General features: G+C 47.2%; 11 protein-coding genes across 11 annotated transcripts; 7 read left to right on the top strand and 4 right to left on the bottom strand.

Annotated features, from left to right (window-relative positions):
• Window positions 1-267: 267 nt before the first annotated feature.
• Window positions 268-2,285, top strand: N7500_004840 (uncharacterized protein; the record flags this gene model as incomplete). The annotated part of the gene is made up of 2 exons (XM_056675985.1): window positions 268-490; window positions 550-2,285. 2 exons carry the CDS (start codon window positions 268-270, stop codon window positions 2,283-2,285), a joined length of 1,959 nt encoding a protein of 652 aa, XP_056530985.1.
• Window positions 2,286-2,614: 329 nt separating this feature from the next.
• N7500_004841 (uncharacterized protein) lies at window positions 2,615-4,465 on the bottom strand (the record flags this gene model as incomplete). The annotated part of the gene is made up of 8 exons (XM_056675986.1): window positions 2,615-2,848; window positions 2,910-3,027; window positions 3,084-3,650; window positions 3,707-3,811; window positions 3,868-4,072; window positions 4,126-4,159; window positions 4,215-4,239; window positions 4,290-4,465. 8 exons carry the CDS (start codon window positions 4,463-4,465, stop codon window positions 2,615-2,617), a joined length of 1,464 nt encoding a protein of 487 aa, XP_056530986.1.
• A 566-nt stretch (window positions 4,466-5,031) lies between these two features.
• N7500_004842 (fumarylacetoacetate hydrolase family protein) lies at window positions 5,032-6,199 on the top strand (the record flags this gene model as incomplete). Its single annotated transcript, XM_056675987.1, has 6 exons — window positions 5,032-5,082; window positions 5,131-5,209; window positions 5,269-5,485; window positions 5,532-5,772; window positions 5,826-5,987; window positions 6,041-6,199. 6 exons carry the CDS (start codon window positions 5,032-5,034, stop codon window positions 6,197-6,199), a joined length of 909 nt encoding a protein of 302 aa, XP_056530987.1.
• Window positions 6,200-7,157: 958 nt separating this feature from the next.
• Window positions 7,158-9,135, bottom strand: N7500_004843 (uncharacterized protein; the record flags this gene model as incomplete). Its single annotated transcript, XM_056675988.1, has 2 exons — window positions 7,158-8,951; window positions 9,031-9,135. The coding sequence occupies 2 exons, from the start codon at window positions 9,133-9,135 to the stop codon at window positions 7,158-7,160; spliced, it is 1,899 nt and encodes a 632-aa protein (XP_056530988.1).
• Window positions 9,136-10,658: 1,523 nt separating this feature from the next.
• Window positions 10,659-13,946, top strand: N7500_004844 (putative amino acid permease; the record flags this gene model as incomplete). Its single annotated transcript, XM_056675989.1, has 4 exons — window positions 10,659-11,294; window positions 11,346-11,545; window positions 11,630-12,132; window positions 13,087-13,946. 4 exons carry the CDS (start codon window positions 10,659-10,661, stop codon window positions 13,944-13,946), a joined length of 2,199 nt encoding a protein of 732 aa, XP_056530989.1.
• A 990-nt stretch (window positions 13,947-14,936) lies between these two features.
• N7500_004845 (proline racemase family protein) lies at window positions 14,937-15,853 on the top strand (the record flags this gene model as incomplete). The annotated part of the gene is made up of 2 exons (XM_056675990.1): window positions 14,937-15,355; window positions 15,409-15,853. The coding sequence occupies 2 exons, from the start codon at window positions 14,937-14,939 to the stop codon at window positions 15,851-15,853; spliced, it is 864 nt and encodes a 287-aa protein (XP_056530990.1).
• Window positions 15,854-16,222: 369 nt separating this feature from the next.
• N7500_004846 (uncharacterized protein) lies at window positions 16,223-16,636 on the bottom strand (the record flags this gene model as incomplete). Its single annotated transcript, XM_056675991.1, has 1 exon — window positions 16,223-16,636. One exon carries the CDS (start codon window positions 16,634-16,636, stop codon window positions 16,223-16,225), a length of 414 nt encoding a protein of 137 aa, XP_056530991.1.
• A 927-nt stretch (window positions 16,637-17,563) lies between these two features.
• N7500_004847 (SGNH/GDSL hydrolase family protein) lies at window positions 17,564-18,325 on the top strand (the record flags this gene model as incomplete). Its single annotated transcript, XM_056675992.1, has 1 exon — window positions 17,564-18,325. The coding sequence occupies one exon, from the start codon at window positions 17,564-17,566 to the stop codon at window positions 18,323-18,325; it is 762 nt and encodes a 253-aa protein (XP_056530992.1).
• A 1,354-nt stretch (window positions 18,326-19,679) lies between these two features.
• On the top strand, window positions 19,680-20,585 carry N7500_004848 (NAD-dependent epimerase/dehydratase family protein; the record flags this gene model as incomplete). The annotated part of the gene is made up of 1 exon (XM_056675993.1): window positions 19,680-20,585. One exon carries the CDS (start codon window positions 19,680-19,682, stop codon window positions 20,583-20,585), a length of 906 nt encoding a protein of 301 aa, XP_056530993.1.
• A 1,014-nt stretch (window positions 20,586-21,599) lies between these two features.
• On the top strand, window positions 21,600-22,709 carry N7500_004849 (uncharacterized protein; the record flags this gene model as incomplete). The annotated part of the gene is made up of 1 exon (XM_056675994.1): window positions 21,600-22,709. One exon carries the CDS (start codon window positions 21,600-21,602, stop codon window positions 22,707-22,709), a length of 1,110 nt encoding a protein of 369 aa, XP_056530994.1.
• Window positions 22,710-24,246: 1,537 nt separating this feature from the next.
• Window positions 24,247-27,216, bottom strand: N7500_004850 (M28 family metallopeptidase; the record flags this gene model as incomplete). The annotated part of the gene is made up of 1 exon (XM_056675995.1): window positions 24,247-27,216. One exon carries the CDS (start codon window positions 27,214-27,216, stop codon window positions 24,247-24,249), a length of 2,970 nt encoding a protein of 989 aa, XP_056530995.1.
• Window positions 27,217-27,583: the final 367 nt, after the last annotated feature.

Consider the following 27,583-nt stretch of genomic DNA (forward strand, 5'->3'; position numbering starts at 1 on the left):
AGGCAGGGGTTTTATACTCCAAATGTTCCTTTATATTCACCTTTCCTACAATTTCCTTATGTTATATCAATCAAGCTTAGACCAAACAATATATTCAAGTGTTGCTCCATTGAGGAATAAATAAGAAATTCAGTCCATAGTAGCAAGTACCTTAGGCCTGATCCCTAAGGCCAATACTTCAGGCTAACTTTAACCTCGGGTCACTCCCTTTTTGCTTCTGCAATTCAACAACTCCTGACTACTCCCTGCTTGGGAATGCATGAAACAATGAATACCAATAGAAGAAAGAGAAGCAATGTGGCGCTCGACTCTCCTCAAGTGAGACGCGGGAGAAAAGCAACTTCCTGTTCCGAATGTCACGTCAGGAAGCAGAAATGTAACAGAGAACTGCCTTGTTCTCGTTGTATCCAGCGTGGAGTTCCTCAACTATGTCAATGGCCGGAAAAAGAGAGGGGCCATGTGATGCCACCGGAAAGAGTGAGCACAGCAGGTACCGGATATCCCTGCTGTCAAAATGTGGATGATATGGCTAACCATGAGGCCTAATAGCCGATACCCAGGGCACAGAGCTGGGGCAATTGTATATCGCCCGGGGAGCACCTAGCTTCTTCGGTAATTCATACTTTGGCCACCAGGTGGCGGCACGCATGATTCAGGAGTCAGCTCCCGATCTACCCCCTATGAGCTTGCTGTCTAGCAAAGATTCTTTGGAATCATTTCAAAATGACTCTGGGCCATTTTCGCAAGTTTGGGATTTACTTGGTCTCTTACCACGGAATAAAGTGACCGTTGACCGGCTAATCGAAAGATTCCTGACCGAGATCAACTGGGCGATTGATACGGTTCACCCCGACACTTTCAGATCTCAATTTGCAGAATTCTGGGGCCGGAAGTTTGGATTTGACGAAATTGCTGGAGTAGATCTTCGTTGGCTTGCGCTTTTATTCATTATTCTCGCTTTTAGCGTCCTCCTGGATAGTCCTACGACTTCTTCGCCCGAAAAGCGGAAAGAAAGCGAAGAGGCTTCTCTTCGCTTCTACTGGGCTGCCAGGAGAGCGATTGTTATCTCACCCTCTTTTCATGGCGAAAGCTTAGATCTTGTCAGAGCAGGTTTGATGGTTACACGATATCTGCTATACACTAGACAAGTTGCAGAGAGCTGGCTCACGATCAGCTTTGCCATGCGCATGGCCCAAGCACAAGGCATGCATATAGACGGAGAAAAATGGGGGTTGTCGAGAAAAGCCACTGAAACCAGGAGACGCCTTTGGAGCAACCTGTACTTGCTTGACAAGACTATTGCCCTCGCTCTTGGCAGACCATACGCGATCTCGGATCATATGTGTCTTATCAAAGCACCTGAAAATGTATGGCTCGATGGATTGACTGATGAAGATTCCTCTCTTGCTCCAGCTCATCCATTGAGCTACCCCACAATGAGCACAGCCACGCTTCTGGGTAGTGGTCTCGGTAAAATTGCAGGTGAAATCCAAGACCGGTGCTTTGGTTTATATCCTGCATCGTACGACATGGTAATCGAGATGGATAACAAGCTTGTTGCATGGAAAGAGCAACTCCCACCCTACTTTGCTGTGGAAGACCCCGACCTGTCTTTGGATGAGTCGCATACATTTTTACCTTGGCATCGTCTCTATTTGCACTCTGCTTTCCACTTTGCCAGAATCACTCTGCACCGACCTTACCTTCTGCGCGAATCCATGACCAATCGGTTCAGCCTTAGTCACGAGGCATGCATCTCCTCGGCGTCTTCCGATCTGAAAATTAGATTGCAGTCTTTGAACTATGGCACATCAGAAAATATGAGATGGACCCTGGGCACCCACAATATGTTCAACAGCGCTTTCATCCTGGGCATTATCGCCGTACGGCGCCCAATTGCCCCTCAAACTGCGGCAATCCTGAACGACCTTGAAGAATATTGTGAAAGGTTACGAAAGGATGTTTGGCTAAACGAGTTTGGTCTTGCGGAGGTCAAAGTGGTAGAGTTGTGTATAATTCGTACCACTGGGCTTGCTCGAGCCACCGACCAGCCAGGTGACCAGGCCCCAGTGAGTTCACCTGAGATATTGCCAGAATTTATGGCACAGGAGCGTGAAAGGAATCCAATCGTGTCCACAGTCATGAACATCGAGTCTATTGCAGCGGGTGCATCGCCTGACATGATGTGGCCCGCAGTATGGGAAGATCAGAATTTTGCATTTCCGCAGGCTGCTGATCTGGAAACCTGGGAGCAAATGATCTCCGAAATTGCATATCACACCTAATATATGAAATTCCTTTCGGTCATTCTCGTTGGTTGTACAAATATCTGTTTATTCGACTGCCTTTTGACAACTGTCCAAATTGAATGACCCGCCATCTCATCAACTATCAACTGCCTCGCTCCCATTTGCTGGAGTGGACTTGTTCTTATTCTTCTTGCTATAGTACAGTGAAGGGAAGAGATGGCTAGAGCGAATCAATCTGAGACTACTCCTGGAAATACTACCAAAATGACTTGACAAACTAATCTTGTAGTATAGTCGATAGCTTTAGATTGTGTCTCCTGCCTAATGTATAATTTGATTTGAAGAATTCGTATATATGGTAACATTCATAGGATATAGCGGAAGTCCGGATGGAAATCTCCGCCTTTCTTTTCGTATGATCCTGAGCTGACAATGCGCTCTCTCTCCTCCGGTGATAGCTGGTCTCGCTTCTTATTGTGGTATCGGAGCAAAGCCCACATACCAGCATTGCCAAAGAATGCAAGACAGATAGCAGCAAGTGAAACGGAATGACCGATCACATATCGTCCATTTTTGGGCGACTTATAGATTTGACCAGCCTTGAGCCACGTTAGTTTGAGGTGTTACAAAATGGGCACGTTATTGTGATATTCCACTCACGATTAAACCGGCGCAATTTCCGATAGTCTGCTGCAGGCCCACTCCCATCGCACGCTTGTAGTAGCCAGAATGGCTATTGGCGTTCCAACTAACCCCGAGACCAACTACAGCATAAATGCTTTTTACCAAAAGGTTAACAATTGCTCAACAGATATCCCGCAGGAAGATACATACCCAGTAACACAAACATATGTCGCGAAATATAATGGACCTCGCGCGTGGACATCCACCCCGAGCAGCATGGCATATCCAACAGCTGTCACCAGACACAGTGGGACCATGAAGGCGGCTCTCATGCGTACTCGGTCAGACAGATTGGCAATGACTAAGTAAAACGCGGAGGCCCAGATGTATACGGGAACAGTGAGCAGTTGGGTCTTGACCGAATCAAACCCAAACCCTCGGATAATTGTAGGCAGGAATGTACTGAATCCGAAGGAACAAGTGTTGACACAAATTTGGTTGAAGGAAGTGAGCCAGCTCTTGGGGTCTCGTAGCGTTTTCCACACTTCCTTCACATCGAATTTCTCAGTATCAGCGTACCGTGCTGACTGTTGCATGCGCATGCGCATCAGCTCTTTATCTTCTTCATTCAAGAAGTAGGCGGATTCGAAATCGTTTGGAAGAAGGAAGAACGTGGCAATACCGATGACCGCACTCATGATGCCCTCCACAATGAAGAGCCACCTCCAACCTTCAAGGCCAGCGGCACCATCCAGGCGAATCAGTCCAAAGGCGAGCCTAAGGTTCATGTTAGCTATTAGTGTTCGTGATAGAATAGGTAGAGATGTGCATACAATCCACCGAAGCCTCCACTCAGAGCTGCGGACACAAACAAATAAGAAATTCTTTGTGCTTGTTCCTCGCGCTTGTAAAAAGTGGTCAAGAGAACAGTCAAACATCTGCGCTATAATTAGCCTCTATCTAGGGGGGTTAACAAGAAAGCTGATAGTCTCACGGGAATAGGCCACTTTCAAAGACACCGAGAAACAGCCTGGTAGTATAGAGCCCGGCAACATCCTTGATAAACCCAGCAGCCAAGATGGATACACTGAAGCCAAGGATCAATGCAGAAATGAGTCTGTTGGGGCGTAATTTCTTGAGGAGCATAGAGAACGGGATCTCAAAGAAGACGTAGGTGGCATAGAACAAAGATACTGCATCTGGTTGGGTTTTGTTAGTTATAGCTTCGAGTATTGGACGAGAATAACCTCACTTCCTAGTTCGTTTCCAACTAGACCGATATCTTCCTGTAAGGCCTAGGTCAGTAATCCACTGTTCCACAACTTGGGGACTCGACCTTACCGGCATTCCAGCAACAGCTGCATTTCTAGCCAGGAGTCAGCTGTGGGAGAACTACTAAGTGGATGGAAATCTTACCCCAAGTTACTCCGATCAAGATATGCAACCAAGAAAATGAGCATCACCAACGGACAAATGTAGAGATCAAGTTTCCATAATAGCTTTTTCTCTCGGACGGGGTCAACTACGAAGTTGCCCATTTGAACATCGTGATCCGATGATAAGTCGGTCTGTTTGATATCTGTCTCCTTCATTTTGGATATGTAGATTGATTGTAACACTTGGGATCCAACCACATGGGTTATATATTTATCCAAGTTTAATTATTACAAGCGTTATCATCGGGAAATTCTTCGGTTTATTCAGAACTTGGCTAATGTGTGAAGGATTTCCCGAAGGCTGCAGGCGACCAATTAAATCTTATGTCACCAAGAGATAAGCTGGAGGATAAGCCGTAGATGTGAAAGTTTTTCCTGCATTAGCTCGTCCATAGTCTGCTTGAGGGCATTTTAAGCTTAAACCTCATAGCTTACATTGATCACTCCCAAATTATCACTCTTTCTCCTCTTGGAAGTACCTGATCTACATGATTGTATGCTTTTTCACATCTATATCACATCAGATCAGCTTCTCGCTATCTTTTACCCAAATGATTTCCCCGCATTTTATTGTCTTGGCATCGGCAAAATACGAACTTTAACTTATCTTATCTATCAATTTCCCGATGAATTTCCCGACATTTTGGGGAAGCCCATTGATAAGTAGACATACCACACTCGCACTTTTTATCCGAAAATCTTTGATGTCACTATCTTTCAAAATGGGAATCTCAAGCGCGAATGCAATGGAGTGTGAAGATGCTAAACATCCAGTAGGTGCTCCGCCGGGAACATGTTAGGGGTAATCTAATGTACTACAGGTTTGGAGGCGATGGGTTCGCTTCAGAGCGGAAGATGGTGAAATATATGGTGGTGAGCCGGTGAATCCGGATATTGATGGTATTGCATACTTAGCTTCATCGAAGTTCAAAGTCAAACCCATACTGATAAACTTATAGTGGGTCAAGCCATAGAAAAAAATGTCAGAGTGGCAGTCAAGGTTGTGGCTGGTAACTCGGCATTTGATTATAATGCTTCATTCACAGGGGAAGTTAAAACCATCGATGAACTGCTTTCTCCAGTCTCGCAAATTGAAGCTGGGACTGTTCGATGCGTCGGTCTAAACTACAAGGAGCACGCAGCAGAGATGAAGTTGACTCTTCCAAACACGCCAACGTTGGTATATCTACTTCTACTCCTAACGCTTGCTAATTATATGCAGTGTTTTCCTGAAGGCCAACACATGCATTGCATCTGCATGCGAACCGATTATACTTCCCTCTAACGTGGACTACGATGAAGCAGACTATGAAGTTGAGTTGGCCATAGTCATCGGCAGGCAGTGCAAGAATGTTTCAGTGGCTGAAGCAGCCAACTACGTTCTGGGTTATACAGTCGCCAATGACGTGACAGCCCGCAAACATCAGGAGAAGACATCACAGTGGTCATATGCAAAGGGAATGGTATGTCGATATGCTCCATGCCTAAGACGAACGTCATGACTGACTTCTATCAGGATGGATTTTGCCCACTCGGTCCATGTATCGTGTCTACAGAACAAATCCCCGATGCTGCAGTTTTGAACTTAAAGACACGTCTCAATGGAAAGATCATGCAGAACGGATCCGCCGATGACATGATCTTCAGCATACCAGAAATTGTATCCTATCTCTCTCAGGTACAGAGCCACCCTATGCATCCCAAGCAAACATAACTAATACTAAAGATTAGGGTCACACATTACTGCCCGGGACCGTCATCATCACTGGAACACCCTGTGGAATTGGTATCTCACAAAGCCCACCACAATTCCTCCAACCTGGAGACGAGCTGCGGATAAGCATAAGTCATGGGCTAGGCACTCAAATCTGTCCGATTGCGAGAGATTGAGCCTGAAAGACAAATATACATTTGATCCCATGGTTGTTGTAAAATAAAAATCGCCATGGCACGTATTCTGAACTGGAAGTGGTCTTTTCTGCCGTGTAAAAACAGGCTTGCGGCATTGTCATGCAAGACCTAAGTCTGAGCTCAAGACCGGCAAGCACTAGGGAGGTGTGGCTATTATACAAGAAACCAAGACGATGTAACTCGAATGACTAGGAAGCATGAGTAGAGTGGTCATGCGAGTGATTCATTTTTAACTGTTCATTCATATCAGATCAAATCATTAGGACTAGATTACGGAAATGTTCTCAAGTCAATGATTGCCTAAGTTGTAGTGGTACGAATGACGACCTCTAGCTCAATCACAGTTTCTGCCACAGTGCTTACTGTGGTGTCGGTCTAGGCTGAGAATCGTTAGTAGTGGCTGTATTGCGCTCTTTTTGTCGTGGAGAGAATGAGATCTCTGCAGTATCGGTAGAGCACAGTGCGGCTACTGCCTCTATTATTGAGCTTTCCGAACCCGTCCCGTATGCGTTGCACTGCGAGGAGCTCGGGCTCAAATTGGTCGAGCACATTACACAGCAAGGGAAAGGGATGAATGCCAAATGCGAAGTCCTTGAGCACTTGGAATTGCTTTTGGTAAGCAATTATGTAGTCCTTCATAGCGCTGAACTCAAAGACTAAGGGGGCCCTAGGCATCAGTCATAGCCTGAGGTCGTATCATTAATATGACAAAGAGAACCTTACATTTTAATTCTGATGACTGCTTAGTGGTATAAGAATAGCGAGAGAGATACTCAAACCAAGGTAACAGGCGCTTACAATAACATTTATGGGAGACTCATCTATGAGATTAGAGCAATTACCAAAGCAAGATTTAATTCAGTGGATGCAAGATGAAGGGGCTAATGAAAAAGCAGAAACATTGGCCAAGGGAAGTTTTCTGGATACAATACTGAGCCTATCCCATAATCGTTTCCAAATTCAAATCCAGCATAACATCCAGCCAGAATACTTCTAAACCAGAGTCCGCACGGTCCCAGGTCTCATGCACAACGTTATAAATGCGTTGCATTGGTAGCTTTGGAAGAATTAAGATAAGTTCAGACAACCGCATTTTGACCTTTCGTCTGGCCCGGGCAATATCAACATCCAGCGTACTCAGACTGGGGATCGTATGTTGTGCAGCGCCCAACACAAACCCAGACGAGAAAACAAGATCACTGGAGACGCAAGCCAAAACGATGGGCTGCATAACCTTTGTTCCAGACGTGGAAGGAAGCTGCTCCAAGAGAGATACAATGTGCAATGCCAGGGTGTGGCGTGCGTTTTCCACCGAGCACGATGACCATCCAGTGGCAGTTGGGAACAACAACAAAAAGAGGGCCGGAATAGGGCCTTCGCAACCCGCAGCTTGGTTACTTCGTAGTCTTTCTTCGAGGATATCCGGAAAAACGTGGTAGATTTGCAACAGTGCCGTACAGCGATATGCCTCGGCCAAAGTAAGAAAATGCGACGGTGGCGTGTTTGTATCACCGATGTCAACAGGCCCACAATAGAATGAGAAGCCAGTAAACAGTATTTTGTCCTCGAGATGTTCGGCTTCTTGTCTGAGATCGAGTTCCTCGGCCATGGAGCTCAAGTCAATCAAGGTGGGATCTAAAGCCTGTGGCCTTCGGCGGTGGGAGGTTCTTGCGGCCCGGATCACTCTTGCAGTTCGATAGAAGAGACCCAAGGAGTATCTGAGGGACCCTGTCCAGGGATGCGGTAGGACCTCCCCATCGACAAGATAGACAGAAAGATTCGTGTCGCTAGTTTCTATGGAGTTTTCTATGTCAAGAATGGACGACTCCTCTGCCACAAAGGCAGCCAGTAAGTTCCACCAAAGAAGACACTGCTTGAAGAGTGGATGTTGTTTTGCGAGGGCAGAGTTTGCATTCTTGCACTGGCGTTCTTGTCTCAGAAGATGGTCCTGTGCCGCCCTCAGATATGGAAGCCCCAAATCGGAAGCATCGTGCCACCCAGTGGTGGATCCAATCATCAGCAGTGCTAGAAAATACTCATCATCCTTTGTCTGAGTGGAGCCCTTTTGGACACTATTATTCAGACACGCAATTGCCTGCTGCTGAGTCTGTATTCCGATGGCTCGCATGGTTGGAAAATCGTTGGCCAGCGAGGCAGCTGACATGCTCTGGATAGCAAAGTAGATCGCCGCACTTCGACTCCAGAGTCGGCTGACAATAACTCGGAAAGGATTGAGAGGACAGTCAAAAGATGACCATTGGTTACAAACTGTATGAAAGTAATATTGCACCAACATCACTGGCAGTTGGATGAGAAAGGAGGGGACGGTTGTGTTGGCCAGTCGTTGACGCAAAATCGACAACCCATCCAGCTCGTCTTCAGGTTTCGCTAAAACCGTACTACTCAAACCCGACTCAGTGTAGAGCCAAACATCTGTTGGCTCATTAAGATTCGGCAGCTGGTCAAAAAGGGTTGGGCAAGCCGTATCCCAGATGCTTTGGGTTTCATTCTGAATGTTGTCTTTTCCCTGCAATGTGGAATTTTTCACAGGGAACTCGGAAAATTCGGTCGCAGCCGTGTCAGGAGACTTGGGTGGTGGTGTTGGCTGATTTGGCTCTTCGCTGCCTTCATAAACATATCGCCATTTCAAGCTCTGCTTTTGGTACCCGGGACATGTGTGTCCTCGCTTGATACATTCATGACAACTCGGTTTTGCCTCGTCACATCTGCGCTAAATAAGTATTAACTAATTGGAACTCAAAGAGGGCCTTCGTAGAAGAAGAAACTGTGCAAATTTCACCTCGACTTACTCGCCGCTGCTTGCACCTCTGGCAGCCCCCTCTTGATTTTGGTCGGCACCGGTTGGGATTCTGCCTTTTCCTCTGTGGAGAAACTAGCTTGTCTGTGCTTTCCATTCTACATAAATCAAAGATATTGAAGGTGTTGTTTTCGCTGGGGGAAAAACTTCTGAGATGGCGGGGCATCGGATGAGAACCCGATCAAAGAACCCGAAGGTCGGTGTGTGAACCGGAATCCGATCACCTGCTGATAAGCAACGCCTCATCTCTGCCCAGGTGAGATTGTGAGGTCGCCAGGGCTAGACAACTCTCCCCGCACCTTTCACGCTAATCCGAAAAAGGATCAACAACACGCCTCGAGGGTTCGTTTTCTTCATGGGTACTAGTGCCTTTTCTATGTAGTAGCATACGCGTGACCTAGTATGTCAAGCGTGACCAAGTAAAGTCTCCTTCGAGAGTTATTGACCTTCAGGCTGTCAGCATGCCCAAGCTTGGACCTGGGCATATGTACTCCGTATTCCCCACCAGGTACGGAGTACATAGCACTAACCCGGGGGGATAACGAGTACAATTGCTTTGTGAGGACATGATTTGGGCTATGTGTAAGAGTTGATATTGGATACCTTTCCATAAGTAAGCATACTCCAACACAATTGTCACTTCGCCCTTGGTGGAAAAACATGATCCCTATCTAGTATGTTCTAGTTCCCATTGGCAGGTCGTGTCTGAACCGATTGCTCTCCGCACCATTCCTTACTATGACGTCGTAGATGCGGAGACATTTAAGTCCTTCTAATTTCAGCTTTCTCCATATTATGAGGGGCATTTGCATGGATATTCAGCTGATAAAGCTCATTGACGTTACAACTTACGATCATGGTCTATTATTTCAATGTTTGATAGCATTCTTTTACCTATTTCATTTGCTGAGTTGCATCAATCAAGCATTATTAGTCTATATGGACCTTCAAGTCAAGCAATACTAATCTATGCCCATATATTCCTTCACAATGTGAGTTCCAGAGCCTGAAGAGCCCGAGAGTGAACTCCGGACCAGGACCCACATGTAGGCCAGCCATATCTGGTATAGCGTAGCCGTCATGCATTAGCGTTGTAACCCTAACCCATTTCGGACTAGTTTGAGGACCTAAAACAGTCAAACTTCAAATGAGGAGAGGGATCGTCTATGTTTCAGCTCAGGCATGTTATCGGATCTCTTTGCTAGTCTTATCTTCACATATGTGATTACCTAGGTCACCAAACTTTCCTGTCGAACGTTATCTTTCCGAGAATCCGTTCTCCACTCGGTAAAAGACCTTGCAAAAATGCCTCGGGCAAGATATAGGATAACGGATTGAGTACGTCGTGGTCAATGTGCTCAAGCTTTTATGAGACCAATAGAAGCTTAGCCTGTACATAAGCTCCTCTTGCTGAATATGTGATAAGCCACTCGATTTCCCTTCCAATTCTTGCATTCGAAACTTCCTTTGTAGGTGTCATTGTTTAACTACACCGGTGTATGCCTAGGATTTGACTCCTTGCAACTTAGCCATTTGAGCCAGAGTTGATTAAAGCTGTTTATGAATCCAAGGAGCTTCCCACTCTTTCGTTACTCATCCCGATTTCGCCAAGCATTTCTCATGGCAGACAGAGGCACTGCCCACCAGCATCATGTTTCGAAAAACAAAGCTCCCGATCCCGATTCACCCGCGGAGTTTCCCAGCATTGAAGAAGGCAAGCAATCCTCAGCAAACGGTGTACTAGAGGCCCTGGGATACGAAGCTGAACTCGTTCGAAACCGCTCCGCGCTCCATGTAGCTTTCATGTCGTTTGTACTGGCAGCTATCCCATATGGACTGGCTACGACTTTCACCTACCCTCTTATTGGGGGAGGCCCCGTCAACATAATTTGGGGATGGCTGGCCGTCTCTTTGATTACTCTATGTGTGGCTGCCTCACTTGGCGAAATAACCTCTGTCTATCCAACTGCTGGCGGGGTCTACTACCAGGCTTTTATGCTGTCTCCACCGTCATATCGAAGAATCGCCTCGTGGATTTGCGGATGGTCATATGTCGTTGGAAATATCACCATCACACTTGCAGTTAACCTTGGGAGCACTCTTTTCTTCATCTCATGTATCAACGTTTTCGAGTCCGCTCCAGGAGTGGGAATCTTCCAAGCGGAAACATATCAAGTCTTTCTTATATTTCTCGCAGTCACACTTTTTGCTAATGCAGTATCTGCTTTTGGAAACAGATGGCTACCTTATCTTGACGTATGTTTGAAAATCCTTGTGACAAACCTACAGTGCTAATACAGAATCTAGACGTTCGCAATATTCTGGACTCTTGCAGGACTGTTGACTATTGTGATATGTGTCCTTGCAATTGCGAAAGAGGGCAGACATGACGCCGCATATGTCTTTACTAGTTTTGAGCCTGAGTCTGGTTGGCCAGCAGGCTGGTCCTTCTGCGTCGGACTCCTACAGGCAGCTTATAGCACTTCCTCCACTGGCATGGTGATTTGGTAGGTGACGTATCTACTTTCCACCCCGAAAGAACACCCTCCCTCCCATTCTTCACGATATAAATACTAACTGACCCTTCAAAGTATGTGCGAAGAAGTCCAGCAACCATCAACACAAGTCCCAAAAGCAATGGTTGGAACGGTCATTATAAACACCCTGGCTGGATTCCTCTTCCTTGTGCCATTGGTTTTTGTGCTCCCTGACACAAAACTTTTAGCCACTCTTGAATCTGGTCAGCCTGTTCCGAGTATTATCAAGTCTGCTATTGGAAGTCCAGTTGGATCTTTCCTACTTCTCTTGCCATTGGTAGTACTCGCTATGTTGTGTGTCATAGGCTGCACTACGGCTGTCTCCCGAAGCATATGGGCGTTTGCTCGCGACGGGGGTATACCAGGCTCCGTATGGTGGAGGCAGATAAACAGCGATGGCGTACCTTTTAATGCTATGATGCTTGGTATGGTTGTTCAAATATTGCTCGGATTGATCTACTTCGGGTCAAACACGGCATTCAATGCTTTCACTGGCGTCGGTGTTATTACGTTGACTGTCAGCTATGCCTGTCCAATCATTGTGTCACTCGCTGGAGGTAGACGACACATAAAAAATGGTCAATTTGACCTTGGCACACTTGGACTGGCTTGCAATATTGTGGCACTGGGTAAGTATGAGCCACCTAGCACAATTTATCATCATCGCTGATCGCATATCCGTTTCTAGGATGGAGTCTTCTTGTCATTCCATTATTTTGTATGCCTTCTTCAATCCCTGTAAATGCAGATACGGTCAATTATGCACCGGTGGTGTTTGTTGCGTTTATACTAATTGCCTCTGGGTGGTACTGGGCTTGGGGGTACGAGAAATACGTTGGGCCACCAACACTGACCGATGAGTTTCGCTAATCAGTTTGGTAAAATGAAGAATCTGGGATGGAATAAAGGCTTTGATATAATCAATCTCAAACTCGAATTGAATCTGTTTGGCTGCACAATTGAGGCTGAGGGAGCACGGTCCCTCTCAGCGACTTTCATCTCCCCCACTCGGTGAGATTTGTTCACCCGTGTGATTTCTTCAAAGCAAAACCGGAATCTTCTGGCCCAGAGTGCTCCTCACACCGGGTGAAAGCAAAATGCAAGAGCAGAAGAGCCGACACTGTGCTAATCTGCTGATATTGCAGCGAAACGAAAAGGATGCAAGCGATTGGCGACAAACTCGGCGGGTGAACTTTCACCTTGAAGATCCAAAAGACCTTTCTGATACTATACCTGCTTGGTCTAAGATATGTATCATGTATGTGAAATGGCCCCGATTAAGAGGAACTCCCTAATTTTACAAGTGTGGCCGATTTTGCCAATATTGAGAGATGTGCACAATGTCGACAAGCCTTCACTGATGCATTTTGTATGCCTCAATTTTGGTGGTCATATTATTTTCGTAAAGGGAACGGCAGCTTTGGGTGTGAAAAGACGCGAGATTTCGACGTCACCACTGGTTTCAGTAAGTATACTAAAGATGAATGGCCAAGCAAAACTAATTTCTTTAGATACCTGGTCTAAATTCGCCGTGAAAAAGGTAGACCCTGATACCAGTTTCAAATGGTATCATACAGATATATTTACACGATGGCTACCCTCAACTAATCAAACTGTGATCCTCGCCTTCGATCTCGACCCGCCCGTCAAAGAACGTTTCCTAAGAGCAGTGATGAGACCGGATGAAAGATGGCTTAACGATCCATTCTGGATCTATCCACATTTAGCCGAGCTGATTGCGTTGATTGAGGAGCCTTCTGTATGGGCCATCCGAGATCATGTCCGACTGACCGAGACAGAAGCAAAGCCGGAAGGGAGACCGCAGCCCGACTACAGACGACTCCACGACATCGCTCGGCATGCTATTCATGTGAACGAGACACTCGACATTGCCTTGCAAAATATGGAGCACATCTTGATACAACATGAGAGCTATATCTCGAACCCAGATAATGACTCTGCGTCGTCCGAAGACATTCACTTCCGTCTCCGATCCTGGCAGTCTTTCATTGCCAACTTACGATCCCGGTCCATTTCAAATGAGAAGAGGCTGCAAAATGAAATCCAATTGGCTTTCAATACTGTGGCTCAGCATGACGCCAGTGTTACGCTTGAAATTGGTCGGGCAACCCAATTGGACAGTGCCACGATGAAAACGATCGCCTTTGTCACACTTACGTTCCTCCCTCCTACTTTCATCTGCGCTATCTTCAGCATGTCATTTTTTGATTTTGGTGGTGACTCCGGTTGGACCATGTCAAACAAGTTCTGGGTTTATTGGGTCTTCGCTATACCAACTACCATTCTTACAACGCTGGTATGGACTTATTGGCCGGAAATCCGTCGCATATTGTTGTCCACAAATGAATAGATTTTGGATCCTTTTCAGACTCTAGATCGGAATAGTAGAGGAAAACATTGAACGATTGACTTTCCTTTCATCCAAATGATTAGGACAGATTTTCAGTGTAATTGAAGAAGCATATTCACTTACCAATATAATGTCTGTATCTAGCAAGTCAAGGACATCCCTTGGTTTTTGAAAACAAAACCCCCATTATTCTTGGGTGATGGTCTTTCCCCAGAGTCTGTATACGGAGTAGTCAAGCACAGCCTAAACAATTTCATTCCTAGTTTGCACGCGGTGCAGGCGGACTCGATTCATCACACCTCTTTTTGCGCCTTTGATAAAGCAAACATCTACATAGCCTTAGAATAGTAGGGTCACCTGAGAGCAGGCTTGCCCGGTATTATGGCAAGAAACGAGCTGAATGCAAAGAAAGATATGCACGTTAAGGCTATTAGTCTACGATGTTGCAAATATCGGTTCGCTCACCTGATGTTCGATCAGGGCCTGAGGCCCGTGTCTCATGCATGCGTGGATAAATCTGTTGATCAATCACGGCCACAGCCCTTGTCCTATCATAATTGAAGAATAGGTTGCGTCCCCATAATCACGACTCGCTAGCTTTAGAAAATCATAATTGGAGCCTGCAGCGCTTCCAGCGTCAATACACAAAGTAGACAGCCCGTTTCAAAAGTACGCCAAAAGGAATTCTATATCCTTGGCTAGAGTTGACCATTTCAATTATTTTAAATAGCTTTTCGGCCTTTGGCTCAAGTTTCTGCGACTTGGCGCTAGTCTAATATAAGTATCTATGCCCAGAAATAATGTGCGGATCTTATGAATTGCAAACCGTGCTTTCGGGTCAATTCAGAATTCAGCCTCTTGTCAAAGCAACTCTACAAGCCAATTCGATACCATGCCATTCTCACGCACATTGTCAGTTGTTGATGCCACGCCGAAGGTGAAGTCGGCGATGTGATTATTGGTGGATTACTTGGCGTCCCAGGCACTACAATGTATGACAAGCTGGTTCACTTCCTGAACGAAAAAGCCATACGTCAGCTTGTACTCAACGAGCCTCGAGGCCGGTGCTCAATGAACACGAATCTGATTTTACCCCCTTGTGACCCACGAGCCAATGCAGGGTTTTTGATCATGGAAAGCGAAGAATACGCGCCCATGTCGGGATCTAATACAATCTGCACCGTCGCCGTACTACTGGAGACCGGCATGGTTCTGATGAGAGAGCCTATCACCGAACTGACCCTGGATACCGCCGCCGGTCTAGTCACCGTGAAGGCAGAATGTGAAGCGGGAAAATGCAAGAACGTGGCTCTTGACAATGTACCTGCTGTCGTATTCAAATTCGACTATCAAGTCCTGGTCCCTGGCTTTGGGGAGGTCTCTGTTGACATTGCTTGGGGAGGAATGATGTACGTGCTCGTAGATGCAGCTTCTGTGAGACTGAAAATCGAGTCTCAAATAGCACACAGCTAAGTGAGATTGGCGAGCGTATCAAACGTGCGGTCCAAGCCTCTTACACGCCTGTTCACCCTGAGAATCCCAGAATCAAGCGAGTCAGTATTCTGGAGCTTACTGAGCCTCACACACAAGATGGCGGCTGTAAAGCTGCTACCAATACTGTTGTTGTGTTACCAGGGCGCTTTGATCGCAGCCCTTGCGGTACCGGCACATGTGCTCGACTTGCCGTTCTGCATGCGAGAGGTCAGCTAGCGGAGGGTGAGATTTTCAAACTTCGCAGTATTATTGGCACCGAGTTTACTAGCCATATTCGAGGAATCACACAAGTCGGCAGATATCAGGCTGTTCTGCCGACTGTTGCTGGAAGGGCTTGGATAACTAGCTTCAGGCAAATAGTTCTTGATTCGAGTGACCCCTTCCCAGAGGGATTCAGGGTGGGTGACCAGTAGCGAATGGTACCGAGTTCATCAATTCAAGGGTAGGGGAAGAACAAGCGCTGGTTATGGCTGAGCTGATGCCTCTCAGAAGTCTTTAGCATCCTTACAACCATTATACTCCCAACCCAGGGGTATACCAAAATACAAGATAGGTATTACCATGTTCAAAAGCCAAAATTCAACTGTTATTAAAGAGCATGAGGGATCGATATATACATAATTCCGAGTACGCGTTTCGTTCTTCCAACACTGTATCTAAGAACAGAGATCACAAATCGACTATCACAAAAGAGCCTGTGAGCTTGATAGACACATAGTGCTGTCGTCTTCAACTGGTCATAACAACTGTTCTTCCACGTGCTTCTCTGACTGTTCGCTCAATCAGAGAAGAGCAGTGGGAGGGTAGCTCTGGTCGGGCTTGACGACCTCTCCATCGGCAAGCTGCGAGTCGGTGTAGCCAGCCCAGATCTGCTGCCGGAGCTCGTCGTTGACAACAGACAAGGTAGTGAAGCCGTTGGTAGGGTCGAACTGGCCGCTCCAACCCGAGCTGATGGAGTATTCTTCACATTTACTAGGGCCTCCGTTGGCGTGAGAGGCATCGTCGGCCTCCACGACGTAGGTACAATCGGTAGTCTCTGAACCAGAGTCGATGCCAAATGTCCAGGTGCATGAGGTGTTTTCGTCGTTGCAGACGCGCTTCATCTCTCGTATGGTCCAATCGGAGCTGGCAATAGGGGCAGCAAAGATAGAGGGGGCAAAGAGGCCAGCGGCGAGGAGAAGCTGAGAGAACTGCATGCTTGCGATTTGGGAGTTCTTCGGGTTGTTGGAAGAAGAGGTTTCTGAAGCAAAAATGCTCGATGTTTGAACTGTGGAAGGCTGTTTCGAATAGAGTCTTGCGGATGAGAATAGAAAGGCAAGCATCAACAGGAGAAATGAAGGTATTTAAGTGTTTTCTCAATTTTCAGCCGTTGACCTCCTATTTACCAATGCATAGGCTATGATGAGGCCTCCCATACTTTGAGGCTCCATGGTCACTCCGCCATGATCTCTCAAAATAGACTTGTTAGATTCTTACGCTATGTTAGTTGATGTAACCGTACAAGTGGAACACATAGAAAAACCTCCATTCATTGCTGGACAAGTTGACTATCAGGTCTCACACGTGGCAAAGTAAGAGTCTGTAAGACCTCTAGACATTATCTCTATGCAAAGTACATAACTCCCAAAAAAAACATTGAGCATATTCTAAGATGCGTTCACAACCCAACCAATCGGGTCCTGTGGGGCTCAAGTTAGGCCGCCTATCTACTCGCCAAGAGAGTTATTTCTAGATACATGTTGGAGCAAGAGGCTGAGATCGAGCTGTCCACTGTGGCTATGGCTACAGAGGATATTCAGGCGGCCCAACTGACACACCGTCGAAACCCAGGCGGATCCAAGTCATGTTTGTACGCAACCTATCATTCACTTAGAAATTCTCAAAAGGTGTAAAACAAAAACTGTTCCACTGATGTGCAGATCCCTAGAGATATGAGGGCTAAGGATTACGGGTGCTGCGCCCCAGGGTGCCAAAGAACACCTGCAGGGCAACTTTCAGCTCAGCAGTTTCGGCCTGATACTTTAGGCGTCCATTTTCTGTGAATTCTGCCAAAGCTACTCTCCAACTTCAAGTCACACACTTTCTCTGCTCTTCTGCTCCGCTACTCTTCTATTTGCCGGACAATGGAATCTTCAAAAAAACTCAAGATTGCAAGTCTCGGTAGCTCCTTTGCTGCCGGTCCTGAAATTCCCCCACAAATCGAACCAAAAGCTGCGATGCGATCAGGGCAGAATTACCCACATCTTCTAGCGCAGCAGTTGAACGCCGATCTCACTGATCTATCCGTTTCTGGTGCAACATTGCTCAACATAACAGTCGATCCACAGTCTGCCACACACATGACCTTCCCGCCGCAAATCTCCAACCTCCCCAAAGATGCCGATATAATCACCGTGACTGCTGGGGGTAACGACATAAACTACATTGGCGGCATGATTGCCGACGCTTCCCATGCCGACGTACAATCATCCGCGCCACTATCACCCAGAGAGTTGGCAGAACGCCTAGGGGGAGTCCTCGACCAGATACACAAACGGGCCCCGGGAGCTCGAGTCTTCCTTGTCGAATATCTTGCTGTCCTGGGACCTGGCACTCAAGCTGGTCGGGACATCCCACTGACCCAGGAGAGAATTCAGCACTACCGCGGTGTTGCGTCTGACCTGCAACATGCATATTCTGTCGCTGTAAAAGGTCGAACTGATTGGTGTGAGACAGTCCCAATTCACCAACTCAGCCAGGGACATGCACTTGGCAGCAAAGAACCCTGGGTTGGAAGCTTTACATCAGGGCCGCGGTTCCATCCCAACCTTAATGGGATGAAGGCCGTAGCGGATATTTTAGTTCAGACCATCCGCAGAAGCACATTGTCCAAAGCATTGTTGTGAATATACTCATGACAATACGCTCTGTGTGTGATTACTGGATGATCACGATTAGCAAGTTAGAGCAGGTATGAGATATCATCATCATCGTGATCACCCTGTGACATTATGCTCAGACCGCCCTAAACCTGCCAAAACAAGGGAGTTTGATTCGTGTGACCCTGCCGTGTTTGGACCATAGAGTGCCTGCCTACTATATTGACTGAGATTAGTGTTCCAACTGGACGATTTTGATGCTGGCTGTTTGGGGCTCAAGGAATCACCACAATCCTCCTCCTATAAAGCTATAAACCCAATACTAGATAAGATCTGCAACATACGAGGATAATCCAAATCATGCATCAAGATCATGTCGCTCGGGGTATTATTACGTAGGCACTTTCGAGGACAACAGACCTCGGGATGCACCAATCGGATTAAAGCCCGTTACTCCTTTGCCTGGGTGATCTGGGGTAGGGTGAAACGGGAACGCCGAGGGCTTACGGAGTACATGGTTCTCAGCCCTCCCCCCATAGAGAATTACTAGCTCTTACTCCATTCGCCCTTGCTACTCATCTTTTTCTCAGAGACCTCCTTAGAAAGGAATAGGGAAGCTTGCACGCCAGATACAATTGTTGCATCGGATATTTGCTTGCAGTTAGGCAGAGTGCAAACGTACAGTGTGCATACTTCTCGATTGTCGGTGAGGGCTATGCATACTTGGCACTTGTTTCCCGTATAACGAACAAAATCTGACGGAAACATAACCAATAGGACGAGGTCTGCCTTGGGCAACGGGGCGATCCAGGCAAGTAAGCAACTAGTACTCCGTACGGAGTTCAGAGTACGGAGTATGGAGTAGCGCCAACAAGTCCAAATCATCAATGAAAGAGCATCGCCCCATATTATTTTAGGAGATGTCCGAATTTCATCATTCTAAATATTTGTTTTTTGGTCAAAAGTATATGCTCTAAATTATGCTGCGAATTATGTGGGTTGACCGTTTTGGGTAGAAGAAAGACAGCATAACATATCCCGCTTTATTATTATGCAACATATACAGTCTCTGCTATCAAGCACCCAAGCCCTATATCAACGATACAAGTTGCATAGTCCGAGTGTTCTTGCGAATTACCAATGGTCATTTTACTCCGGAAGTTTGCGTTCCATATCGGGATGTTATCTTCCGGCTTCATGCCTCGCGTACAATAAAAGCGCAGACGGTCTCTTCAGACACGTTTGAAATGTTTCCATTCCAAAATAAGGTACCTTGATTCACTCGTCATCTACGACGTCTACATCAATCCACCCATATAGAGATATCGTGATCATATATACCCCGCATTGGCCAACGGCCCCCTACAGACAAAACCACAACATGGGGAAACGCATTGTGATCACTGGAGGTTCCGGCAAAGCCGGACAGCACATCATCAGATATCTCCTCCAACAAGGTCATGATATCCTGAACCTCGACCTCGTTGCTCTTCCCGCTGAGCTGGAAGAGCGAGTCCACACGATGCGTGTCGATCTGACAAACACCGGTCAGGTATACAGCGCACTGGGCTCTCATTTCCACTTGACAGAGCCGTTTCGCGAGCCACTCGGGCTAGTCCCCGATGCAGTCATTCACATGGCCGGGTATTCGCGCAACATGATCGTTCCAGACGAAGAAACCTTCCGCGGCAATACCTCGGCAGCGTACAACATAATCGAGGGCGCCTCACGCCTCGGCATCAGGAAAATCATCATTGCCAGCTCTATCACAGTCTATGGAGTGAGCTTCGCAGAGGGAGACGTAGATTATCCCTCCTTCCCAGTCGAGGAAGGCGTCGACGCAAACCCGATGGACACATATGCCATCTCAAAACTGTGCGGCGAGACCATTGCACGTGGCTTCGCGCGTCGTTATGGGAGCGACATCTATATACTACGTATCGGGCGCATTGTTGCCCCAGAGGAGTACAAGCAGTCCATGTTTCGTTCATATGTTGAAAATCCCGAGAAATGGGCGCCGCATGGCTGGTCGTACATCGATGCTCGCGATCTCGGGCAGATGTGTGATCTCGCAGTTCGGAACGATGGCCTTGGATTTCAGGTGTTTAACGCTGTCAATGACGAAATGACGAATTACGAGAACACTGCTGAGTTCCTAGCGCGGGTTTGTCCCGATGTCCCGATTACGCGAGAGTTGGGGGCCAGAGAGGCACCCATCAGTAACCGGAAAATTAAGGAGCTGCTTGGGTTTCGAGGAGAGCATCATTGGGTGAAATATTATGAATGAGTCTGGAGAAATCAAATCTGGTTCATATCAAATCATATAGTCGTACGAATCCTTGCAACATAGGGATTAGAGGCCCTGGCTAGGGCTGTGTTATTAAGCATGTCACGCGCCAGTTCCCGATGACATCAGCAGATCGCTTTGTTGAATGTGTGTTTCCAACGCCTTGGCCTGTTCACTTCTCTCCACATTGTATTGATACCCTCGAAATTGTCTTTGTTACATTTGTTGAATTGATGTTTGGAATCTTGAGAGGCACTTTCACTTAAGCGAACAAAGAATTCTCAGTACCAAATTATGGGAAGGCACTTATCCGCTGTAAACGAGGTTTTCTATGTGGCGTAATGAAGCGGGCTATGATCCTGGCAGTGAGGCTGGATATGCCAAAAATAATAAAAAAGAAGCCTTGGCTAGCAAACAGGTTGCAATATTCAATACTCCGTAATAATCCCCCTTTTAGCCGTGTGGCTTTTGGAATATTTTCAATATATTACCCCCCAAACTTAAGGGTTTAAGAGACGTGAAGATAAGTTCACAATTACATTGTAAATAGAGACCCCAGATGAACAGGTAACACAATATATGAGTAGAGAAGACAGCTCCAATCAGATGAAGTCGTGTGTTGACTGGGGAGCGAGTCCTTCGTTGCTTTTTTTTGGGCTCTCATATTTTCAACATTTCCCCATTTTTGATTGATTATTATTTTATCACTATGATACTATAAGACGATACTACGTTCTATTATAAACTTGCATCTTCTATTATTTACTCCGTACTCAAGTCTGGGGTACCCTGATCGCCGGCCCCCGCATGCAATATACGGGGTGCGCCAGTGCGCCCCAGCTTCGCCTTTGCCTCTTTGTCCCTTTCTCTTTTTTTTACCTTTTCTCTTTGTTGCATTAGCTCTCTCTCCAGGGCGTTCCCCCGAGTCCCTAGATTTTCCTATATCTCATACCCGCACACCTACTCCGGACTCCACACGCCATGCCGCTATTCCCCTGACACTGAGTCAACGCCATGAGCAATTTCAGTGCCGCCGGAGATGGCATCAGCGGTCACTATAATGGAACTTCTCTGGAAATGAAGATCACGATCGCCACTCTTGCTGGTGTAACTTGGTACAATGCCTTCGAGCTATTGATCCTCCTCTTCGTCACCTTTGCGGAATATCGAGGACTCTACTTTTGGAGTTTATTTGTTTCCTCCTCCGCCGGTTTGCTTCCCTACTCGCTAGGCTTCCTACTCAAGTTCTTCAAGGTCACCGACAGCATTCCATGGCTCCCTGTCACTTTGCTCACAATTGGATGGTGGTGCATGGTCACCGGCCAGTCCATTGTCCTGTACTCGCGCCTACACTTGGTCCTATCAAACCATCGAGTCCTGCGTCGCGTGTTGATTATGATCATGATTAACGCAGTCATCCTCCATCTCCCCACCACCGCCCTCACCTACGGTACCAACATGGTCTACAACAAGGTCTCCCTGGAACCCTGGAAAAAAGGCTACAACATAATGGAAAAGATCCAAATGACAGGCTTCTGTCTGCAGGAATTCATCATATCGGGGCTATACATCTGGGAAACAGTACGCATGCTACGTTTAGACCCGGACCGTACCAAGCGTAAGATTCAGTACCAGCTGCTGGTCATCAACTTTATCATTATCATCCTGGACTTGGGTCTTCTCGTCGCCGAGTACATGAACTTCTACATTATGGAGACCATGCTCAAGGGCGTCGTATACAGCATCAAGCTGAAGCTCGAATTCGCCGTCCTTGGTAAACTCATTCACTTGGTACACAATCACGTCTGGAAACCCGAGTCTTTCTCGGCGCCACGCGACCTCCCCGATTTTGTCGACGCAACCCGGGTGACCTCTGATGTGACCCATGCCGCCCCTAGTCTCATCCAACGTAGACCTTCCCGGATGGATGCCGAGGATGTTTCCATCGCCATATTTGAGCATTTACCGCCCGACCGCATACGAACCAACTCCGATCTCTCCAACTCGTGGAGCAATGAGGCTCGCGCCTATCATGTGGATCACCTCCCAATCGACTTTACCAATCCATTCTGCCATTATCCACGTCAACAAACTCGTCGAAATATGCCCGAAAAACCGGGATGAGAATACATCCTGGGGCAGCAATGTCGTCCGGACTTCCTTTCCCTTTACGAATCACGGCTTATGATATATGATCATCATTCATTGAGACTGCAAATATCCCACTTCGCCCTCCGTGAACATCACACCTCCACCTTCTACCCGGACAACCCCGAGGAAATTCAACCTCTCGTGGTCAAACCTCGCGCCTCGCGCCCAGCTCCCTGGGTCACCACAATTAAACTCAGAGTACACTCAGAGTTATTATACCGCCGAGCCAGTAGCTTGATGGGTAATCCACAGATATCAAATCCGATCCGGTTTGTTCGCGATGGGCATTATATATGCATCACCACATGTGTTTGTATATAGAACCAGTTCCAGCAGTTATCTCCTGAGATACTGTAGTTATCAAATATGTCCCTTATCTCGATTGCATATACCTCTGTTTTCTAAAAAAATACAGGTCGACTTACATTCTGTGTGATGATTTCTAGCAAATTATGGTCTTAAATTATTATTGATCTCTGTCGCTTGTGTCTTCACTTAACGTGTGACTTCAATATTGTAGGTCTTGATGCGAACAAGGCAATATTTTAAATCAGGACAGGGCTTGAAGCTAATGTGCCAGGCTTTCGGAGTACAAAACAGTTCAATGTACCTATATGTAGTCCACGGGTGTATATAACTTTAATGTTTGGAATTTACTAAAGATCTATGGAGGCCCGTGCTCTCCCGGATGAAGTTCCATGGATAGCAGGAAAACATACTCTAGCTATACCCTTCCAAGGTGAATAACTCTGGACAGTTCCATGGTTCAGACTCTTGTGGCTCAAGCTTAAATTGTTGAAATTGCCTCGACATTCCATTCTGGGAAGGTTGGACCCTGTAAATTGAATAAGACAAGAGGAATGGACATATTTTGCGCTTTTTAGTTGAATAATGTCTGCGTTCCCAATTCCAATGTTCGCTTCCTCTTCTCCCAACTCTGCCAAATCTGGGCTCTGCTTGGTGCTCACTTCCCTACCGTGGAGAAACTAAAGCTAAAAGGTGTGGACTTGGTATTGGAGATGCCCTTCGAGTATTTAAAGAAACCCTATTAGGGGATGGATACCAAGGCCCCAGAAAAGGTATTCGAACAGCCACAGAAGGCATGCGGGTCTCTATAAAATTGCTCGCAAACGTGGAATTACTGTCGAGTCTATGCCTTCAGAGCCCGATCAGTGGATCTTGGGGCCCGTGGATGACCGGTGAGTAGTTACTTGCTTAGAGTAAATAGTTGCTCCTCGTCCATCCTCTACTTCTTTTCCTCGGTCCACTCGATAGCGAAATATAGTCGAATTGCTCTCTTTCCTCTCCTAGAGTTCTGACATTAAGCTCCCTATCTCTTAGATGTAGTCAAGGGTATGTTATGTCTCGACCGAAATATAAATTGACAAATACCCCGTCGATAGGATGATACATAGCACGGCACAATAAAAAATGGACGGGAAAACAAAACAGCTCATAAATCGTACAAAGAAAAGGGTGTCAAAGACCAGGTTCCTCCTACCACTAGGACTCAAGACCCCAAAGCGCCGAGGCTCGAACGCTTAATCTCGAATGACCGAGATCCCTCAATCAACCCATCAGAGAACTTAGTCACAGCCACCCACGCCGGACTGAACTGTCTCACCTCGTCAAGAGCGGGGATGAGGCCGATTCGGTTATTGTCGCTCCAAAGGCAGGTGATGCGGCCCCTAATAGAGGACTCGTCAACCTCATGGGTCTCAGATGAGTCATGTTTTGAGAAATCAACATCAACTGTCCATTTATTGTCCCATGTACGACTCCACAGTTGGATCCGGTTCAGACCATCCGGAGACGGGTTTAGGAAGCGGTGGTCCGGAGCGGAGGAACCAAGGACACTGAAGTTCGTGATGTAATTGCCGTCCATGTTGATGCGGCAGTTCCGTGTATTCTGGCCTGATACCTCGAAGCGGACAGAGGAACTATCCGGGTGAGGGTGGGAAATGCTGAAGGAAATCCAGTCCGGCGACAACTCAGAAGCCTCAAGCAGAGAGTCGGCATTCTCGTTGAAAACGGAGAGTGAGTCAGCACTGGGGACAACATGTGGTACTGGCGCATTCCAGGAGCATCGTTGAACTCGGCCTTTGCCGCGGAAAATCCAATCACAGCTTTCATTTTGTCCTGCTGCGCTGGGGAGCCCGTAGGTAACATCCTTTACAAAGGGCGGCATGCCAGTCAATGAAGCAGTGGAGATCCCGTTGTCGAGATCGACCTCTTGCAGGAAGAACAGCTTCAGGCGGTTGGAGTCTGCGAACGGGAAGGCGACTAGATTGTAGATCATGGTTCCGATGAAAACAAAGAGGAGGAAGATGGGTAGGTGGTACGTGTAACGGTGGATAAATGGCAACATAGGCGCAAAGAGAAGTGCCGTAAGAATTGAAATGAAGAGATAGACAATTAGCTGGGGGCTACCATCCTGACCGGTCTGGCTGAGGGCGCTGGTAATGAGAAGAGCCAGCGGCACGATCAGCATGAGAATCGTGGGGGTTGAGATAAGAAGTTGCAACAGCCACGTCCATCGCGGTAGCACGCTACTCCACCCCTGCTCGTGCGCATACACGTTCGGGTCTTTTTCTTCTTCCTCTTCGTCTAGTTCGTTGGATGCGCGGTCTACCCCAACGCGGACGTAGTTGGCAAATGTGGTGCGGTGTCGGCCATGCAAGAGCGATGTTGACTCAGTCGGATCCTCTTCAGCATCATCGTCCTGGTGCTCATCGCCCGATGCAGCAAGTCGGCTTCCTTGAGTACTAGGCCGTCGTGATTCAGTTAATGCACTGGCGTACTCTGACTTTGTTGGCAGAGAGAACAACTCCAAATAGGAGATCCATGTGGCCAAGAAAGTACCGGCAAAGTAAAATAGCATGAAATAGCCACCGGCAAGCCCTTCCTCGTGTTCATAAACAGTACCCACTACCATGAGAGACCAGGTAAGAACAAACATCCAAGTCCAGGTATAGACTCGGTGAAAGGCTGATGGGCGTGCAAAATCTGCGACGCGTGACACAAACCAAGCCAAGAAGATCCAAGCTGAGATCATCATACTCCATACAGCGTATGAACTGCTGTGAGCAATCAAAGGGTTGACTTTCGTCACCATGTAAGCCAACCCGACAGTCACCGCTGTAGGGATTGAGATCAAGAATGGAAACCGGAAGAAGCCACGTAAGCCACGCAAGGGAATGTTCTCGTCGTTGATCTCGGAATACACTGATGAACGGAAGAGATACATCTTGTCAGCCCTTGAAAGAATAACACTAGTGATAAGCAACGTCAAAGGTGCCAGGATCAGCAGAGTTACAGACAACGCAAAGAGCGTGTGAAGACGGAATACGGCAAAAGCGCTCCCAAACAGGTCGAACCAAACAGCCCGGGTACCTGAGCCGCTAGGCACAGCTCCATCGTCGCGGGGATGTCCGTCAAACCGATCGGTGGTGTCAGAAACAAGCGCCTCCGTCGTAGCAACAGCAGTAGAGAGCATATGCCAAAGTGAGTCTATACTGGTGTGTCGAGCATCATCCTGATCTGTATGATAACGAGCTCTGGGTTCGAAGAAAGCGACATCCAGACCGCGCAGGCCCAAAATACCGTCCAAAACAACATAATCCGTCTGGCTGCTGACAAGACCCTTTTCAAACCCGTTGGCACTTAATACTGAGCCGAATGGGTGCTGCGATTTCGCATACGCCTGGGTGACCTCCGTATCCGAGCTGCGGAATAATGTAGCACGACCACCAGCACCCGCACCCTCCAAATTCAGGAATGTGTGTGCAAAATGCGCCATCGGATGCTGGCTGTACGCGCGTGCGCCGTTCAGATAGTCCTCCTCGCCATTGTTGAGGAGGACCACCAACCCGCGGCGCGGCGCATGACCCGGTGTCAGGAAGTATTTCACTAGCTGCAGACACGTCACAACGCCAACTCCATCGTCTGTTGCCCCGTACCCGGTCGAAACGCTGTCGTAGTGTGCGTTGACAAGTACTCCTCCCTTGCCAACGGGCATTCGGCCGGGAGTCTCCCACCAATTTTCTTTCTTATCTTCCGAGCCGCGAATGTAGACAAGAATATTGTTGCCTTCGAAGTAAACGCCAACACTTTTATCGATAAAAGTCAGGTTAGACACCAAGTCGTCGAAGACAAAGACATCGGGTTTCTCCTCTTTCACGTCACGGTATTCCTCGATGGATGGGGCGGACTGCTTGATCGCGTCGATGCGCTCGAGCAGCCACGAGCGAACCTCGTCATTCTGATGCGAGTTGTAGGGGTGAAAGCCTTTTGTCAGGCTTTGGAGATCTTGCCAGGCCTCTGTGAGGTTGAGGCCGTTGGGGCTCGTCCGAGGCGCAGGTGGGACGTTGTGATGGATTACCAACAATGGGATGATCAAGGCAAGGTACACGGCCGTTGTTATGATTGTTACCGGCCATGGCGTAAATGCCAGAGGGTTGCTAGCCTTGTAGGTAGCCATACCCTATGCTGTTCGAACTGAGTGGCAATGGGTGGAGTGGAGGTTGAAGTTGGAGTCAAATTTAAGGCAAATGCGGGGGTAGCTTGTGGTACTGTAATTACGGTTACATACATTTATGTACATATATGCAGATAAGCTTAGCTGCACAATCCTACTACTCGAACACAACTGGAATAATTGAACTGGGGAAATAAGTGAACGAAATGAGAATTTGCTTAAATTCTATGCGATTACACATTGACAACAAAAAAAAAGATAAACCAAGTCCGTAATCGCTAGCGTACTAATGCATTTCCCACAATAACACAGAATGAAGGGTGAAGTGATCTTTGCTCATATGGGTAGTAATATGTCTGCTTGTTTGATC

This window comes from Penicillium coprophilum (genome assembly GCF_028826855.1).
Source record: "Penicillium coprophilum strain IBT 35676 chromosome Unknown utg000004l_segment0_segment0, whole genome shotgun sequence".
NCBI classification, from domain to species: Eukaryota; Fungi; Ascomycota; class Eurotiomycetes; order Eurotiales; family Aspergillaceae; genus Penicillium; species Penicillium coprophilum.